Source organism: Camelina sativa, chromosome 16 (assembly GCF_030686135.1).
Source record: "Camelina sativa cultivar CO46 ecotype springtype chromosome 16, ASM3068613v1".
NCBI classification, from domain to species: domain Eukaryota; kingdom Viridiplantae; phylum Streptophyta; class Magnoliopsida; order Brassicales; family Brassicaceae; genus Camelina; species Camelina sativa.
In genome coordinates, this window is record NC_141895.1 from 23796850 (window position 1) to 23813935 (window position 17086).

The 17086-nt window shown below is 37.9% G+C and overlaps 2 protein-coding genes and 1 long non-coding RNA gene across 43 annotated transcripts; 1 reads left to right on the top strand and 2 right to left on the bottom strand.

Moving 5' to 3' along the window:
• Positions 1–365: 365 nt before the first annotated feature.
• Positions 366–1378, bottom strand: LOC104751590 (uncharacterized). Its single transcript, XM_010473560.3, is given in 3 exon segments — positions 366–600; positions 603–873; positions 875–1378. Coding segments are annotated over 3 exon segments (744 nt in total). The 5' UTR covers positions 1235–1378; the 3' UTR covers positions 366–487.
• Positions 1379–2307: 929 nt separating this feature from the next.
• LOC104751591 (uncharacterized) lies at positions 2308–8877 on the top strand. 41 transcript variants are annotated; one of them, XR_015583975.1, is made up of 18 exons: positions 2308–3100; positions 3243–3585; positions 3694–4029; positions 4117–4306; positions 4390–4438; positions 4520–4610; positions 5020–5087; positions 5175–5267; positions 5363–5471; positions 5621–5673; positions 5753–6232; positions 6338–6452; positions 6559–6774; positions 6857–7079; positions 7166–7490; positions 7632–7769; positions 7880–7989; positions 8092–8877. It is a non-coding gene; the product is annotated as an uncharacterized LOC104751591 (long non-coding RNA). The 41 variants fall into 41 exon arrangements; XR_015583978.1 differs by having other exon boundaries at positions 6347–6452; positions 6857–7084; XR_015583971.1 differs by having other exon boundaries at positions 6347–6452.
• Positions 8878–15022: 6145 nt separating this feature from the next.
• Positions 15023–15896, bottom strand: LOC147925899 (uncharacterized). The gene is made up of 2 exons (XM_087492804.1): positions 15447–15896; positions 15023–15292 (listed from the first exon to the last, which is right to left on the bottom strand). The coding sequence occupies exons 1-2, from the start codon at positions 15894–15896 to the stop codon at positions 15023–15025; spliced, it is 720 nt and encodes a 239-aa protein (XP_087348930.1).
• Between the last annotated feature and the right edge of the window lie 1190 nt (positions 15897–17086).

Below are 17086 nucleotides of genomic sequence, written 5' to 3' on the forward strand. Positions count from 1 at the left end.
AGAGTCTACAATATGGGTTAATAATACATTTTGTAAATTTACAATAACATCCTTCCGTTCTTGCCGATCGTTTTAAGGGTCATTCTCAGATGCCCGGACCATTGTCTACTCTAAACAAAATTATTGAGGTTTCTGAACAAAATACACCAATTACTAAGAAAATGTATTTGATTTCGTTGGTTGTACTTAAATTCTTTCATGACATGTGGGTATCCCTTTTGTAAAACCCAATAATACCCTTAATCTTTTCTAGTGGTTACTTTGTGAATTAAAAAATAACAGTTAATACAAAAAGAAAAATAAATGAGGATTGAACGACATCGGATGATGCATGCAGCCACCTCTACGAGGTATTGAGACGGCAACAATGGTAAGTCCAATAATAATACTATATACTTAAATAAAAAACCAAGCATAATTTGTAGATACTATATATACATTGATATTATTTTCATTTCATATGCTATACATAATCAGTCCCTAGATCTTAATTTAGACAATTGGCGTTATTAAAACGACAACCTTGAATGACACCTTTAGCTTTTCTGCTTAGGTGAGGATCCTTAGACTTAAGGAATGTAAAAACACATTTTTTAAGCACTTAAATTTCTGACAACATGCTCCGCGGTCTTGAGGTGCCCCTAGGCCTCCGTATATATGTGAATGGATGCAATGTTTGGCTTCTTGTGTGCATACTTGAGGCATTGGCACCTTTGAACATTTGGTTTTATTAAAATTACAACCACGAAGTACATCATTTGCACCTTTGCTTAGCTTATCATCATGGGACTTAAGAAACTTACACACACATGCTACAGATGTGTTAAGTTTCACACAACATGGTCCACGGTATTTAGGGCCCCCCCCCCCCCCCTCCTCCGTGTATATGCGCAGTGACGCAATTGTGAACCTCTTTTTTGCATTCTGGTGGCAGCTTCGCAGGTTCCTCAGGCTGCTTGGGAATGACCACAATTGACGCACCGGGGTCGCCGCCACCAGCTGGTTTGGGGTTTTTTGCAGTTCCACCCCTATAACCGACTCCAACAGTACTTTCATCACCAATGTCGCCGCCCCTGCCGCCCCTACCAATATTCCCACCCCTGCCTAAACCAATGGAGCCGCTGGCACTACCAGCAACGCCACCACCCCCACCCTTGCCGGCTACTTTAATCGGAGCCGGAAATGAAGACACGAGTATGATGAAGGCAATGAGCATCAATGGAATGATCTCCATGTCTAATGGATTTAGTTTAGCTGGTCAAGATGAATTTGCTTAAATTTGTAGAAATGATCTCTGCCTTCTTTTTAGGTCTTTGAATAGGAAATTGCAATCAATGGTTCCTACAAAACGTGGATATATGGAAAGTGGGAATCGATTCCTATAAAGAAGGGACCATGGTAGTTTCTCTCTCTCTCTCTCTCTCTCTTTGGGTTTGAAAGCGCTGTTTTGGCTAAGGCTCTGTTTTCTAGCCAAAGATAAATTAATAAAATCCAAAAATTATAACCAGGAGAATGATATGTATGTGGAGCTTAACTAAATGGGTCTTTCACCTTCTCGGTGATAGATTATATCATATGAACTTCTTTCGAAATGATATCGGACAACTCAAGAACTTGTCTTTAACAAAAAAAAAAACTCAAGAACTTGTCAGTGTTTTCTTGTGACATGAATTCATATTCCCACAATCTCAACAGCCCTATATCTTTGAGACTATTTCTTCTCTTACTTACTAGACACGTCAATGATGAGAGATTTAGGGAACTTGAAGATATCTTATTGCGACTTAATCAGCCGACATGACAATATCTTACCAAGAAGAATGATTAGTTTCCATTCTTTACGATTTTTGAAATGGAAAGAACAACCGGTGTTGCGACAGGTTTCATGCTTCGCACAATGACGATTGCTCATTTTGCACTCATCCATATCTTGGCAACCATTTGGGATATGTGGATTCCCTTGGAACCCCTCTTGACATTTGCAGGTATGCCCATATATACGGTTGATGCAATCGCTGTTCTGATGGCATGATTTGGTCTCAGCTTGCTCACATGTCTAATCACTGATACTCCACTATGTTAAACACTGGAAACGGTGTGAGGTTCCGCAGGTTTTTAAGATCTTCTCGTCTAGAAAACTTGTAATATGCAGCTTGCACTACAAATGTATAGAAGCAAGGATTTACGTCAAACACGTCTGTCCGATTATGTTTATGATTGGTTAATAACACATTTCGTAAATTTACAATAACATCCTTCCGTTCTTGCCGATAGTTTTAAGGGTCATCCTCGTAGGCCCGGACCATTGTCTACTCAAGAGAAACTGACAAAATATGATTAAACCCTTTTTTTTTTTGGGTCAACTTCCTTTTTCCAAATAGCTCAAAAGAATACCAAAAATTTGTAATTTATAAGTTATCTATTCAATTTTCTCAACCTGGTGGTTATCCCTATCCACATGGCGATTTAGACTTTGTATGGTGTTTTTGTCTAGTATTTACAATCACGTAATAGTGTGAGAATTTTTTTTTTTTGTCAAACCCAAAAGTGAGGGCTTTTAGTTAAATCGGAGCCAGAATTGGTAAGTTACAAACCGATATGAGAGCTGATTTTGCTAGTTCATCAGCTCCATAATTGTTTTTACGACTTACAAAGGAGAAGGAAATTTCATCAAAAGAAGGAGATAAAACAAGGATGTTGTGGAAAATCTGGTAAAGCTCCCTCGTTGGAGTCTCCAAAACGATGATTTTGATCAGCAATTGTGAATCTGAAGACAGAGAAAGTTTTTTGTAGCTTAGATTTAGGGCTTGTTGTTTGACCAAGGATACTGCAATCGCTTCGGCCAAGATTGGAGGGGCGACGTTTGGAGTCGTTGCTTTGTTATGTACTATCGATGGTGAGGAATGATTGATGAAGATCCATCCGAAGCCCGTCTCCTGAGAATCCGCTCTCAATGCCGCATCTGTAAAGCAGAAGATAGTAATCATTCCATACGTTAACGGTTGGGATTCTCTTGGAGATTGAGGAATTGGGGATTGCTGTACTTGGGCTGTTATCCATTCTCGATCACTGGTGATAGCCTGGGATATTACATCCGGAGGTAAAGTTTGCTTTTGCTCAAATAATTTTTTTTTTTTTGAGTAGTCCATATATTCCATAGGATCCAAGGAGAGAGGCTCCTTTTCAATGCCCACAGGAGGCATATTGATTCCTGAGTTGACTAATTCGAGACCCTTTTGCAGGGAAGTGATACGATTAGGTATAATTGCGGTCTTGTACGGTGTTTGTTTTCATACCTGGACAGCGAAGGGGCCATGGAATAGGAGATGCAGGGTTGACTCCTCTTGGAGACAGTGTGGGCACACAGCGGTTGTGTTCACTCCCCGGATCTTCAGGTTTTCATCTACCGGAAGTGCTTCGTTTAAAACTTTCCAGATGAAGAACTTAATCTTTGGGATGCAATCGAGGTTCCACACTTCTTTGTACTAGTTAAACGTGGTTGAGACTACTCGTTGTGATGGGAGAGATTCTTCCTGATGGGATGCAGCCATATAGTCTGATTTCGCCATGTAGGTTCCTGAGTTGGTAAGTAGCAATAAGTGACAGTCTTTGGCTTCTTTTTTGCTTGGTCGAATTGCAAGAATCTCGTTTTCAGATGCTGGTAACAATAGCTTAATCTTTTCATGGTTCCAGATATTTGTGATAGGGAAAAAAGGCTACTCACTCGCAAGTCCTTTGCAGACTCTAGAGGTGGTCCCATGGGAATGATTCTTTGCGAGAGAGATATCCATGGTTCGTACCACACCAAAGTCTCGTTTCCATCTCCGATAGCCTTTCCTAGATGGGGTTTCAGAAGGTCTCGACTAATACAGATGCCTCGCCATCCATGTGAAGCTGAGTTTGGTACTGAGCACTCTAGGAAGGAGGTTGTAATGCAATATTTTCCTAGTAGTACTCTTGCAAGGAGACACTCTGGTCTAGTCAAAATTCTCCAACTAACCTTTACGAGGAGGGCATCATTAAAGTTTGGTATATCTCTATAGCCTAACCCTCCTTTCCCATTTGCTTTTGTGAGTTTTGACCATGCCACCCAGCTAATCTTTTTGTTTTCTTCAGAGGAGTCCCACCAGAACCTCGTGAGTATTGATTGAATTGTCTTAGACAGGGATCCTGGGATCTTAAAGCAGGACATGGTATATGTTGGCATAGCAGAGAACACCGATTTCAGCATTGTAGCTTTCCCAGCAGTAGACAGTGGTCTTGAGGACCAGCTTATTGATCTTTGGCAGATTCGATCAGTGATCAGGTTGAACATGTCTTTCTTTTTCTTTCCAAAGAATTCTGGTAGCCCCAAATATTTTCCTAATCTCATACTTTTTGAATCCCTAGGATTTGCTGAGCTTTCTCCTTTACTGCTTATGGATTTTTTTTAAAGAAGGTAATAGTCGACTTATTTTTATTTATCAGTTGGCTCGAGGCAGATTCATATTTGTGGATAATGCTCATTAGTGTTCTGCAGCTCTCTTGGTCTGACCGGCAAAAAAGCATCGTGTCATCTGCGAATAGGAGGTGGTTCACTCTTGGACTCCCTAATGTCACTCTAATGCCCGGTAAGGTTCCTTGTTGTTGAGCTTTTCGACACAAGCCTGAAAGGACTTCGCTGCATAGGATAAAAAGATAAGGGGAAAGAGGATCCCCTTGTCTGATTCCTCTTGAAGGATTAACTTGTCCTTGTGCTGCTCCATTGAGTAAGAAAGAATAAGATACCGTAGATATGCATTGGATAATCCACTTCATCCATTTCGGATGAAAGCCTATCCTTTTCATAACAGACTTAATAAACTCTCATTCTAGCCTATCATAGGCTTTGCTCATATCCGTTTTAACGGCCATGTAGCATCGTTCTTTTGCTCCGGAGGTTTTTAAGTAGTGTAAGGTTTCATGTGTAATAAGCACATTGTAAGTGATAGCTCTTTGTAGTACAAATGCTGATTGATTTTCTGATATTATCGCATGTAGCACAGGTTGGAGTCGTCTTGCTAGGAGTTTGGAGATTATTTTATAGAAGACGGAACAAAGAGCGATAGGTCTGTAATCCACCATTAGCTTTGGACTTTGGACTTTCGGGATCAATCTGATATGCGTATGATTGATGCTTGTGATTGAAACATCAGAGGAAAAGAAAGCTTGGACCTTAGAGACTATTTGTGAGCCAATGGTATCCCAGTGGGACTGGAAGAAGCTGGCAGAGAACCCATCCGGGCCAGGTGCTTTATCAGCATCAATTGCAAAGCAAACTTTTTTAACTTCCTCAAAAGTTGGGATTTTTGTTAACATCTCATTTGTTTCTGTTGAAATTCAGGGTTGGAGAGCCTATTAGGTGAGGGAATAGTGATCCCCTTCCTGGGATGTGAATAGCCTTTGAAAGTATTCAGTGATTACATTGAGGATCTTTTCTTCTTCATAGTGAGGTATGCCATCGTCATCCTCTACTACCAAAAATTTATGAATTGCTGCTCTCCCTCTAGTTACTGCATGAAAGTAACCAGAGTTTTGATCTCCAAGGGCTAACCAGAGGTTTCTACTCCTTTGTTTCCAAAATTCCACCTCTGCTTTGTAGGCTTTCAACAGGGCAAGGTTTATGTTGGATATACATATGGGGTCTGAATCCTGGTATGTCATTAGCTTCTCCAACTGTTTTCTGTATTCCTCTATTAGTTTCTTGCTATCTTGATGGTTTTTCTTTGTCCAGGAGATAATATCTTTGCGACATCTGTTTATCGTTTCCTAGATAGTTTCGAAACAGTCTTGTGACCATGAAGCTTGGATCAGGGAGTGAATGTCCTGATTTCCTTTTAGTCTTCTGTCATACCTGAAAATCCTTTTTTTCTTCTTTTTTGACAGGTCGAGGCAGGTGAGTAGCGGTCGGTGGTCAGATCCCTCGAACCGCAAGTATTCACTATGACTGAAGGGATAAGCCTCTGCCCATGCACTGCTTGACATAGCACTGTCTAATATGCAGTGTATTATATGGTCATGTCTCTGTCCCCTCCAGGACAGAAAATTGCCTGAATGACGTAAGTCATCAAGGTCGCACTCAGACATGAAGCAGCGGATGTCAATGAAGGTGCCTTCATGTCTCAATGGGCCTCCTTGCTTCTCAGATGAATCAATTATGTCGTTGAAGTCACTCGTGAGGAACCAAGGGTCTTCCCGCGTGGATCCCAAGAGGGTAAGTTTGTCCCAAATTGCTTTCCTTTTTGATCTCTCTGGTTCACCATAGAGAAAAGTAGCAAAAAACTTTTTTCCTGCGGTTGTTATCTGTGTGTCAATAAAGTTCTGGCAGGTAGATAGGATTGTAAGCTCAACATCGTTCTTCTAGTATAAAGTCAGACCTCCGCCTCCTGAGCTATGAGGAGGGACTAGTAGATGTGATGGAAGATTCATCCAGTGTAAGGTTTTTTTTCACAAACTCATATGAATTTTTTGTTTCCATGAGGAATAGGATGTCGGGTGAGATAGTGGAATGCATCTCACGTAAACGCTGGCTTGTTATAGGATTCCCCAACCCACAACAATTCCAGCTCAAAAGCTTTAAGGAAGAGGACTTGGTGGATTGTGAAAATCCACCTTCTTCTTTGCCATGGCAGGTATTAGGATTGCTTTTGGGGTTCCCCCTTGATGAGTAGCGTTGTTTTGGGGATCCTTTGGTTTCGCAGCTCTGTGAGTGGTTGGACCTCCTGAGCATGCATTTCGCGAGGTGGAGTCACGCTGGTGAGGGATCTTCTTTGGGGAACCATTAGCCAGATTCCTTTTTGACTTTTAGCACCCGCTAACTTCATTGTTTGCTTTGTAGGAGGTCTGCCTCTACCCTCTTTGATTTGTTTCCAGTTTCTTCAACTGGAAGGGGGTTATGGTCACTCAACGATGGTATGTCATAGGATACAGGAGGTTCTAAGGAGAGTGGAGCTTGGGCAGGAGCTGAAGAGGTGGCTGCTTGAATTATTTTGTTTGCAGTGGTAGACATTAGATTTTTTGCTTCACCCTGGATAACACGTTGTTTTCTAGCCGCACTCTTGGTAAGGTCTGCACACGTTATGTATTGAACTTGAACTTCTCGGAGTTCACTCATTACATGTTCTTTTGACGGTATGGTATGTGGCAGGTTCCTCTCCAGTGGCTCCAGAGTCTTATCCCATAGTATTAGTGAAAGTGGGAGAGGAGTATTCGGGTCTTGATTCACTGGTTCCCTCTCAAGAGGCGGACGACGAGGTCGGGAAGATCTGATCTTTCATAGTGAGGTTCCGCAGATGAGTGGGCTTTCTCCCTCAATTGGAGATTTTGTTTAGGACGTCCTGAGGAATCCCTTCCTTGGTGATTGCGTGGGTAGAGTTCCCGAATTAAAGATCGTCCTTCGGAAGAATGGGTCCTTTTAGAGCCCCTTCTGTTAACTTCAGAGTCTCGGCTCCTGTGGGGTTGAGAGAGAGTGGGTGAGAATCATCGGTTTTCTGAGTGACCAATAGTGTCTCGTGGGGATCTGAAATTGTCCCACGGGGTGTAATAGTTTTTGGTTATTGACTTTGATGTTGAGTTTTGTTGTGTTGGGTTAACCAGGGGCTCGTGTTTTGTAGGTTGCAGTCCCGAAAAATTCTTTCGCTCGTGAGTAAGCCGGAAGCAAAAGGAATAGTGGTTCTTGAGATTCTTGTACTCAAAGGTTACTAGGGCTTCACTGCCATCCGGGAACTCCACGATAGTGTCCTTTAAGAGAGGTTGGAGGCCATCAACATACACTTTTACTTTAGCAGACTCATTGGTAATTTCCATTTCTTCAAGTTTTCCTAACTCTTCTCCAATGGTTTGGAGCATCTCCTCTTGCCAGTAGTGTTTGGGAAGACCTTGTAGTTCGATCTAGAAGGGCAATAAGGAAGGGTAAATTTCGGATATAATGGGTTCCCATTTCTGGAGGATGACCATCCATTGGTCAAATTGGTAAGGCCGGTTATCGAGAACTTTTTACATGTCTTCCTCGAAGTTAAATCTGAACTGGAAACATCATCGACCAAGATCTGATCTTGTTGCTTTGCCTTTGAGGTTCCAACGGTTTTCGAGAAAGGGGAAGAGAGACCAGAGTCTCTGAGCGGTTTGGGTTTGTCAGGCGATCCATGTAGGTGAGGGTATTTGCTTCTATCAAGGCGGATGTGTCAAGTTCTGAAGCTCGGATTCTTCTCCGAGGGGGGGGAGAAGCAAGTGTCAACTTCTTTACCCTTCAAAGCATATGAAATTCTTTTCGACATGATATGGGATTTAGGAGTTTGGAGGATGATGGTGGTCACAAAACAGGGAAACAGGGTTTAGAGTAGGGGTTCCAAGGTTTCATAGGGCTACAAAGTTTCCAGCAAGGTTACACAGTTTGAAGTAGGGTAGAGAAATTTAGTAAGTAGAGGGAGAGGAAAATATACCGTAGATATGGTTTACTCTCGAAGATGCCAAGAAAGAGAGGTGCAGCATGGTATATTCCACATGCTCTGGTGAAAATTTAGTTCTGGTGAACGGCTGATATCTAGCGGTTAAAACCATTAAGCGGATAAGACCGTTGGATATTACTGTTTTTAGTAGAAAAGAGTAGGTGAAATCCTCTTTTTAAGTTGACTTCCTCTTCGGGAGTACATCGACAGATGGGCCTGGAAGTTTTTTGGGCTTACGAAATGTCAACAACGCATCCAGGCTTTTTTAATTTATAAATTTCATATCTAACTATTTTAAAGGATTAATTTTGTTGTGCAAATAAATTTTGTATTTTAAAGGCCTAAAGGGTTCTTCTTCTTGTATTGGCCTATCGATCATTTTAGAAGATTTATTTGGAACCACATTTCAAAACTGTAGTGACTAATCAACATGGACAAGACTGTAGTGACTAATCAACACTGCTACTATCGAACCTCTCTACTGCACAAATATGTGGAGCAACAAATTTGAATATATTCTAATTATTATTTTTTCTACAATAATTTAATTTTAAGTTAATTGTTATAAATATCACACAAAAATGTTTTGTCACTCCCTACTAGGTAGCCATCAAACCCTCTGCTTATTGTTTCCAATCCATCATCTCTTCTTAGTTAGACTCTTCATCAAACCCTCTGCTTTCCTCCGCTTAACTTTCTTTACCACTCCACACGGCGTTGTCCTAAGAAGAATATATTAATTAGGACAAAGTAGGTTTTTTTTTGTTTTGCTAATCTGAATTAGTTTTTGTAGTATGGCTGTCTGGGCATCAAGTTTTTGAAATTTTGAGTTTGACTAGTAACCTTTTTGCTATTGGTCAAATCTATATTATTATTTTTGAAGTATATTTTGTGTTATGCTCTTGAAGTTTTGGTTATTTAATTTGTTTTATTTACAACATGAACCCCTAACTATTTTCCTAAAATAACAATTCCTGGAAACTCATTTAATGGAACTATTTAAATCGACCTAATTTGATACATTTTTTGCCATAAATAGCTTGACAACATCTATACATTTCGATTTTACCAAAAACAATTCTACGCATTAAATTTTTAATCCCATAAAAATCTCCAAACATAATAGATCTTTAGAGACTATATAATCTATTAAATTTAAATGACACAGCCGAGTTTGAGTAGCAAATGATTACAATCACAATAATTATTATAACGTTAATAAAGTTCATAAAAACGAGAACCCAATTTTAGAAACTCAGTAATCAGGTATATTTAACTTTAGCATCAAGAAAAACATTTAATATAATATATATTGTGTTAAGAAACTAAATATTATTCTGCGATAATATTATCAACTCAAATAGGAAAACATTAAAATCTCTCTTTTATTACTACGGATCGTAAACTCCTTACTCATCAAGCATTTTCCATGTATAAATATCAACTTCACAAACGAAAGACAACACACAACCAAAACCACTAATATGACAGTTTTGAAACACGGGTTAAACCACTAATATGACGGTTTGTTGTTATATAGCGGGACATGTTATTAACATGACGGTTTGAATTAACATTAATATAAATATAAAATATTATTAATTCGATTTTGAAACACGGGTTAAATATTCCTTTAATTATTTGGTCAATACCACTAATATAAGAATATTAGACATATTAAATCAGGATAATTTAACTAAAATTTTGTAAAACAATTAAATCATTGGTAAAATTGTGTGACTTAATCCGACAATAGCTTATAAATTACATATTTATTTATTTATGTCTCCTAATATTGTTCTAATAATTGACAATCCAAACAAAATTATTATTTAATTAAACAAAATAAACTAAATATATATTAAAAAAATGTTATTATTATTTTTTAAATCTAGTATATATTTATTCATTGAGTTGTCGATTGTTATGTTGTGGCGGGTCATCTAAAATATTGACAAATATAAAATATTTCAGTTGCCGAATTTAGATCTCAATTTCGTAGTTTCATTTGATGATGATATGTTTTTGGTCGATTTCGATTTGGTTTCTGTCGATCTTGTCGATATCCCAATGATTATGATGACAGCCATAAAAAAAGAAGAAGAACAGATCCAGCAATATCCGTATACATTACAAACTGCATATATTATAACATGGATCGCACAAGCTTTTTATTCTCAATATATGAAGCTTCACCCATACATCACCTTATTATATTTATTTGATTTTAGTTCATATGTGACCAAATTGAAACTTTCATGGATGGCAATAAGGTGGATTAAAACAATTCGCAGGTACAGGAGAGTAAACCGGATTAGTTTCGTACGAGGAACCTGAAACCCTAATCATATTAATACTACTGATGCGTACGGAGCTGTAAAATTATATAGTATAAAACACAGTTGAACTTTTGTTGTTTAGACCTAATTAATTAAATTCATTTATACTTTGGACCTAAGTAATTAGAGGTCCATAAAACAAACAAAACAACTCTTAACATTTCCTTTTTCCATTCTTCAATAAGAACCAGTTGTAGATCCTTTCTGATCTAAAGCTACCATTATCAGTTTGTATTTTCATCCTAGAAAAAAAAAAACTGATTATAGTTTATTTTGATTCATGGCAAAAACGGATTATAAATTATGTATAAAAATTATTTCTGAGTTTCAATCTTATTAATGATTATAGATTATGTTAGACTGTGGAATGTTTATTTGTTCTCAAAATTCTTTTATAAATTCATAAATTTTTGGATTTTCATTTGTGTTTTGTATAAATGATGTTTTTGAAAAAGGTATTTCAAAAACGGCATTTCTAGCAAATTTTCTATTATTAATTGGAGCAACAATTTTATACCATGATATATATATATATAACAAGCTCGAGACTTCATCAATTTTAACAAATGATTTTAACAAAAAATATTGGCAAAAATAACATATTTAAAATTAACATCTGCAAATTTCATATGAGGTTTTTAAAAAATATTGAACTTGGATTCATGAACGGATATCCATTATCGGGTTTAACGTTTCTCCATTAAGAAATTCTTGACTTGGTCAAAAATTCTATTATGGCACAGATGATGTACTTGGACAACCCCATTATAGCGACATACCACTAAAACTGTTCATGAAACTTTGTATATAACTTTTAAAAATATGTTTTCATGGCATATGATTCCATTAGAACATTGAATAACCTCTATACCAAGATAATAAGTGAGTCTTCCTAGATCGCTCATTTCGAACTTGGACGACATCTCCCTTTTGAAACCTTCAATGATCTTTGTATTTGTTCCTGTGACGAATAAATCGTCAACATATACTGCAATAACAATGTAACCTTGTCTCACATGTTTACGATAGACCGAAGGCTCCTTAGAATATCTTTTGAACTGAAGATATTTAAGAAACTGGTTTAACTTATCATTCCACGCTCTTGGCGCCTGTTTCAAGCCATATAAGGCTTTATTGAGCTTGTAGACCTTCTCTTCTGCTCCTTTAACCAAGAATCCCTCTGGTTGTGCAACATAAACAGTCTCTTTCAATTCTCCATGGAGAAACGCAGTCTTTACATCTAGATGATGTATCTCCCATCCATTTGTTGCAGCAAGACTAATGAGAAGTCGAATTGTCTCCAATCTTGCTACAGGAGCAAACACTTCCTCAAAGTCAATTTCATATCTCTGCACATATCATTTTGCCACAAGCCTGGCTTTGTATTTGTTTATGCTACCATCTGAGTTTCTCTTCAGCTTGAACACCCACTTTACTCCTATCGGCTTTGCTCCCTGAGGCAGATCAACTAAACGCCATGTGTGATTTTTCTCAATCGAATGAATTTCATCTTTGCAGGCTAACATCCAGTTTTCTGATCCTTCTGCTTCATAGAAATCTCTAGGCTCATTATTAAGACATATCAGCAGTTGTTCCCCTTCTTCGCTTGCAAGCAGAGCATAAGAATAAAGTTCTTTTGGCAAGACATAATCTTGGAGATAAGCTCCTCTGCCTCGTAGTCCTCCTAGACTCTAGAGTTTCATCTTGAGTTTGATGATCACTCTCATCTTCTTCTTCTTCATTCTCTTCCCCTCTATCATTATCATCGCGCGCTTCGATCTCCTCGGTGACTCTATGATCACGCTCTGTTTCGAGCTATGTTCTGTTTTCTTGAATACCATGATTACCAAAGATTTCATGACTGATCCTAAACTCTCCTGATTTTTCTTGCCCTGTTCTTGTCTTGTTCCAGTTCCATTCCTTTGTCTCATCGAAGACCACGTCACGACTTACAACAATCCTTCGAGTATGTGGATCAAGCAACCGATACGCCTTCGATCATGGCTCTGTCCCTAAATGAACTAACTTGCGCGATCTGTCATCAAGCTTCTTTAAGTGAGGTTTATCGACTTTAGCATACCCAATACTGATATGTTACGGTTTTGACTCACTTTGACCCCGTTTATTTGATAGTTTTGTAGTTGTTTGAGTCCTTTTCAGGTTATAATAAGAGGTTAGGAAGCTAAAAGCAAGGATTGGAACAGCAGGAGCAATCGGAGCAGAAAGGAGTTGAATTGGAGCAGAAAAGCTAATTTTATACCCAGGAGCACATGCTCCCGATTTCCGAGCACATGCTCCCAACTCTACGGTTTCATGACGACACGTGGCAAGCATCTAGGCGCCGATTCCCTGCCTAATTCCCCTTATTTTAGGCGATCCTTTGTGAGAGAAAGAGGGCTGAGATCGTTTTTAATAGGAAGATTTGAATTTAGATTCTTTCCTTATTTTTCTCTACTTGTATGCTATTTAACCTAGGATTTTTAGGAGAGAAAATATACTTTTTCTTTTTGGTTTTTGAGCGACGTTTTGTGAGGGAGAGGAAGAGCGGCTACCTTGTGAAGCATATTCTGAATCCTTGTGATTTTTATATTTTTATGCTATTGAATTTCTCATCTATGTTGGCTACTCACTTCTCTATGTCTGAGTAGTTTTCTTTGCTAGATTAGGGGTTTCAAAGGGGTTTCATGGGTTAGCAACAGAATACAAATAGGGCTTTATATAATCGATTGTCTTCACTATTGTTAGACTTAATGCTTAGGTTGATTTGATCACCCAATCTATGATTCTAGGTTTATCTATTCATCAAGAGTGTAATAGGTTGCTAGAAAAGACATTAGTGGGCAAATTATCCTAGACCTGCGAAAGTTGATGTGTAGGTGATTTGTGAGCTTATCATTCCTGTTCTTTAATGCTTGTCTGCGATTCTGGGCTCAAACGACAGTTTAGGGTTTATGGACCGCCGAGCATGTGCTCCGGATGTCTGAGCACGTGCTCCGCGTTTCCGCACAGAATTGATCAGATAGAGTTATTGATACCACGACAGTGGATCAGTTTATATTTATGTTTGAGTTCTAGACTGATACTTAATCTATGCCCTGAATAGTTGTTTAGTTGCTATCTCTGAAATTCCCAAGAATTACCCCTGATCTAGTGTTTTCATTATTGCCTTTTTATACCGTTTTATTCGCGTTACTGTTACCAAACAAACCCAACTTTGAATTGTCTTAGCTTGAAATTGAACCAATAGAACCATAGAGTAAAACTTGGTCTTCGTGGGATCCGATCCCTAAGTACTACTTCTTTGCTGTGCACTTGCAGTAGGAAAATAGGGTTTAAAACTCTGTGTATCAAATACAGCCAAATACTCGAAGGTGACTGAGATTTGGTTTTCTTCCTCGCAAAGCTTCATACGGAGTCGTGTCATTGAGTACCCTTGTAGCCATCCTATTGATAAGATATGTGGAATGACGAACCACTTCACCCCATAGATAGTTAGGGACTGACATATGTTTCATCACACTCCTTGTCATCTCTATTAATGTCCTATTTTGCCTCTCCACAACACCATTTTGTTGTGGAGTATACAGAGCCGTAAGGTGCCTTTTTATCCCTGAGTCGTCGCAAAACTCACTAAATTCATGTGAAACGAACTCTCCTCCTCGATCCGTTCTAAAGGTTTGTATTCTCATATTTGTCTCTTGTTCCACCATAGTTTTAAATTTCTTGAACTTACAAAGCGCATCACTTTTTTCGTTCAAGAGAATCGTCCACATGTATCTAGTGCAGTCGTCGATAAAAAAAAATATACATGTTACCAGTTGATGTACTAGGAGTTATGGGACCACAGAGATAACCATGAACAAGTTCTAATGGCCTAGCTGCATGATATACAGTAGCTTGTGGAAACGACTGTCTTGTTTGTTTTCCCATCAAACATGAGCTGCACACTTCTTTCTCAAACTGTAAATGTGGAATTCCTAAGACCAGATCCTTGTGAACCATTGACTTAATCGTTTCAACATTAATGTGTCCCATCCTTGAATGCCACACACTCGAACCTCCAGTTTTCGATTGAAGACACATGTTATCTTTTATCCCCATACAAACCTTGTACAGACGGTTTCTTGACTTCATTGTCTTAACTAGCAGTTTTCCTTCACGGTCATGTACAATCAAGTAATCTCCTCTCATTCGCACATCGCAACCTGACTCTGTAGCCTATCCGAGACTGATTATATTGCTGGTTAACTCTGGAATAAAGTAGACATCCTTTAGTGTTCGTTGTTCGCCATTCTCATCCGTGAATTTAACAGTTCCTTTCCCTTTAATATCTATCCTTGAATCATCACCAAAGCGAACCTTCCCAGTAATTGAATGATCAACTTTGGAGAAATATCGTAAATTCCCAGTCATATGGTTGCTAGCCCTGTTATCTAGATACCATATGTCTGTTTCACCGTTTTTCAGCTCATACTTACTCGGCACAACCTTCTTCTCATTTAGGAAAACTATTTCATAGCATCAAAAGCTCATCCGCTTTCTCTGTTTCAGTGTTATCCTTTTCTTGTGTTTCCTGCAGTTTTAGAAGACGATCTGGACATCTTGACGCAAAGTGTCCATGCTTATCACAACGAAAACATACAATCTCTGATAAATCTCTAGCATCATAAGATCTTCCTCGTCCTCTAAAACCAAATCTTCCACCGCGACCTCTACCTTGATATCCACTATTAAAATCACGACCCTGCTGTGGTGTGCTATAACTCGATCTTTCTTCATTATTCGAGTATAGCAGCTTGCTCTGGTCCTCATGAGTTTCTTCCTCCTCTTCCTTGACTCGTTCTTCATAGACTTTAAGTCTTTCTACGATATCCACAAAACTAGTAGTCTTAAGGTCTAAGACTTGTTCCAAAGATGCCACTATGTGAATATACTTTTTCCTATGAAGACTTTTGAGAAACTTTTTGACGAGTTTTCCTTCTTTAATATCTTCTCCAAGAGCCACAGATGTAGAGGATATCTCGGATAGTCTTCCAGCAAAGTCATCTATCTTCTCGGTGTCCTTCATCTTGAGCCTGACGAACTCAGCCATTAACGTTTGCAGACGTGCTTCCTTGACCCTCGCAGCACCAACGTGTCGTGCTTGAATCGCATCCCTAATTTTCTTGGCAGTATCTAATTCACCAACTTGTAGAAAAGTGCTTCGGGAATTGATTGGAACAGCAAAGCTGTAGCCAAATCATTCATATCGACATCATCAGTTGGTGTTTCGATTATAGGCCATACTTTGTGTATCTTAAGGACAATTCTCATCTTCATGGCCCAAACAGTGTAGTTTGATGAGTTTAACATCAGACACTTGATCGATGAGGAGCCTCCCTCCATAGTCTTCTCTGTTGCAGGTGCAATAGTAGGAATAACATCCCCCATTATCTTTCTAATTCTCGAACGATTTGATCTTTTGAAGCTCTGATACCAATTATTGAGTTTAAAGATATAATAACACAGGTATAAAGAATGACTCTCTTTATTTAGCTTAAGAAAATATTTCAAAACTTAAGCTCTCTCTCTATCAAATATCTCTCACAACTCATAAGTTATGCCAAAGCTCTAGCATCTCCTTATATATAAAACCTTAATCCTAATCTTATTAGAACTTACTTATATTTAGATAACTCCCAAATATATTTAGTCCTTATCTCCTAAATAACAATACTTTAGTTAGGATTAGAATAACTTTCTCCTTAAGTTAACTTCAAGCTTAAACCAACAGACATTGCCTCGAGGGTATCGACCACCAAAACCAAAAAAGCTTTTTGCCATGTGTCTAACATACAGTAAAACCTCTATAAATTAATAATGTTGGGACCAAGACATTTTATTAATTTATAGTGATATTAATTTATCTATAAATTAATAATTATTAATTTACACTGTAAATTAATAATTATTAATTTATAGATATATTTTTAATTGTTTATTTTTTTTAAATTATGAATTGGAACAATTATAGCAAAATAAGATTAAACTTTCGGATGTTATAAATTTTATGGTTTAGGAATTGAACTTGTAATATTTATAAAGCATTATTGACAATAAATTACAAATACTATAAACAAATTGACTTATACACATGACATACATAAATTCAAATTTATGAATAATAATAATATTAATTCTCATATTTTAATAATTTGTCTAATTATCAAATTGTAAATGATGCATATCTAAAAATTAAAACTTTAAAATTTAATTATTTGTATGACATGTTATAAAATATTT

Excerpts from the sequence above, each read along its gene's own strand:
- LOC147925899 (XM_087492804.1), bottom strand. The coding sequence starts at position 15,896 with ATGGCTGAGTTCGTCAGGCTCAAGATGAAGGACACCGAGAAGATAGAT. Across the intron at positions 15,293-15,446 it reads CTAGAGATTTATCAGAGATT|GTTGTGCCGAGTAAGTATGA; the intron begins GTATGTTTTCGT and ends AATGAGAAGAAG.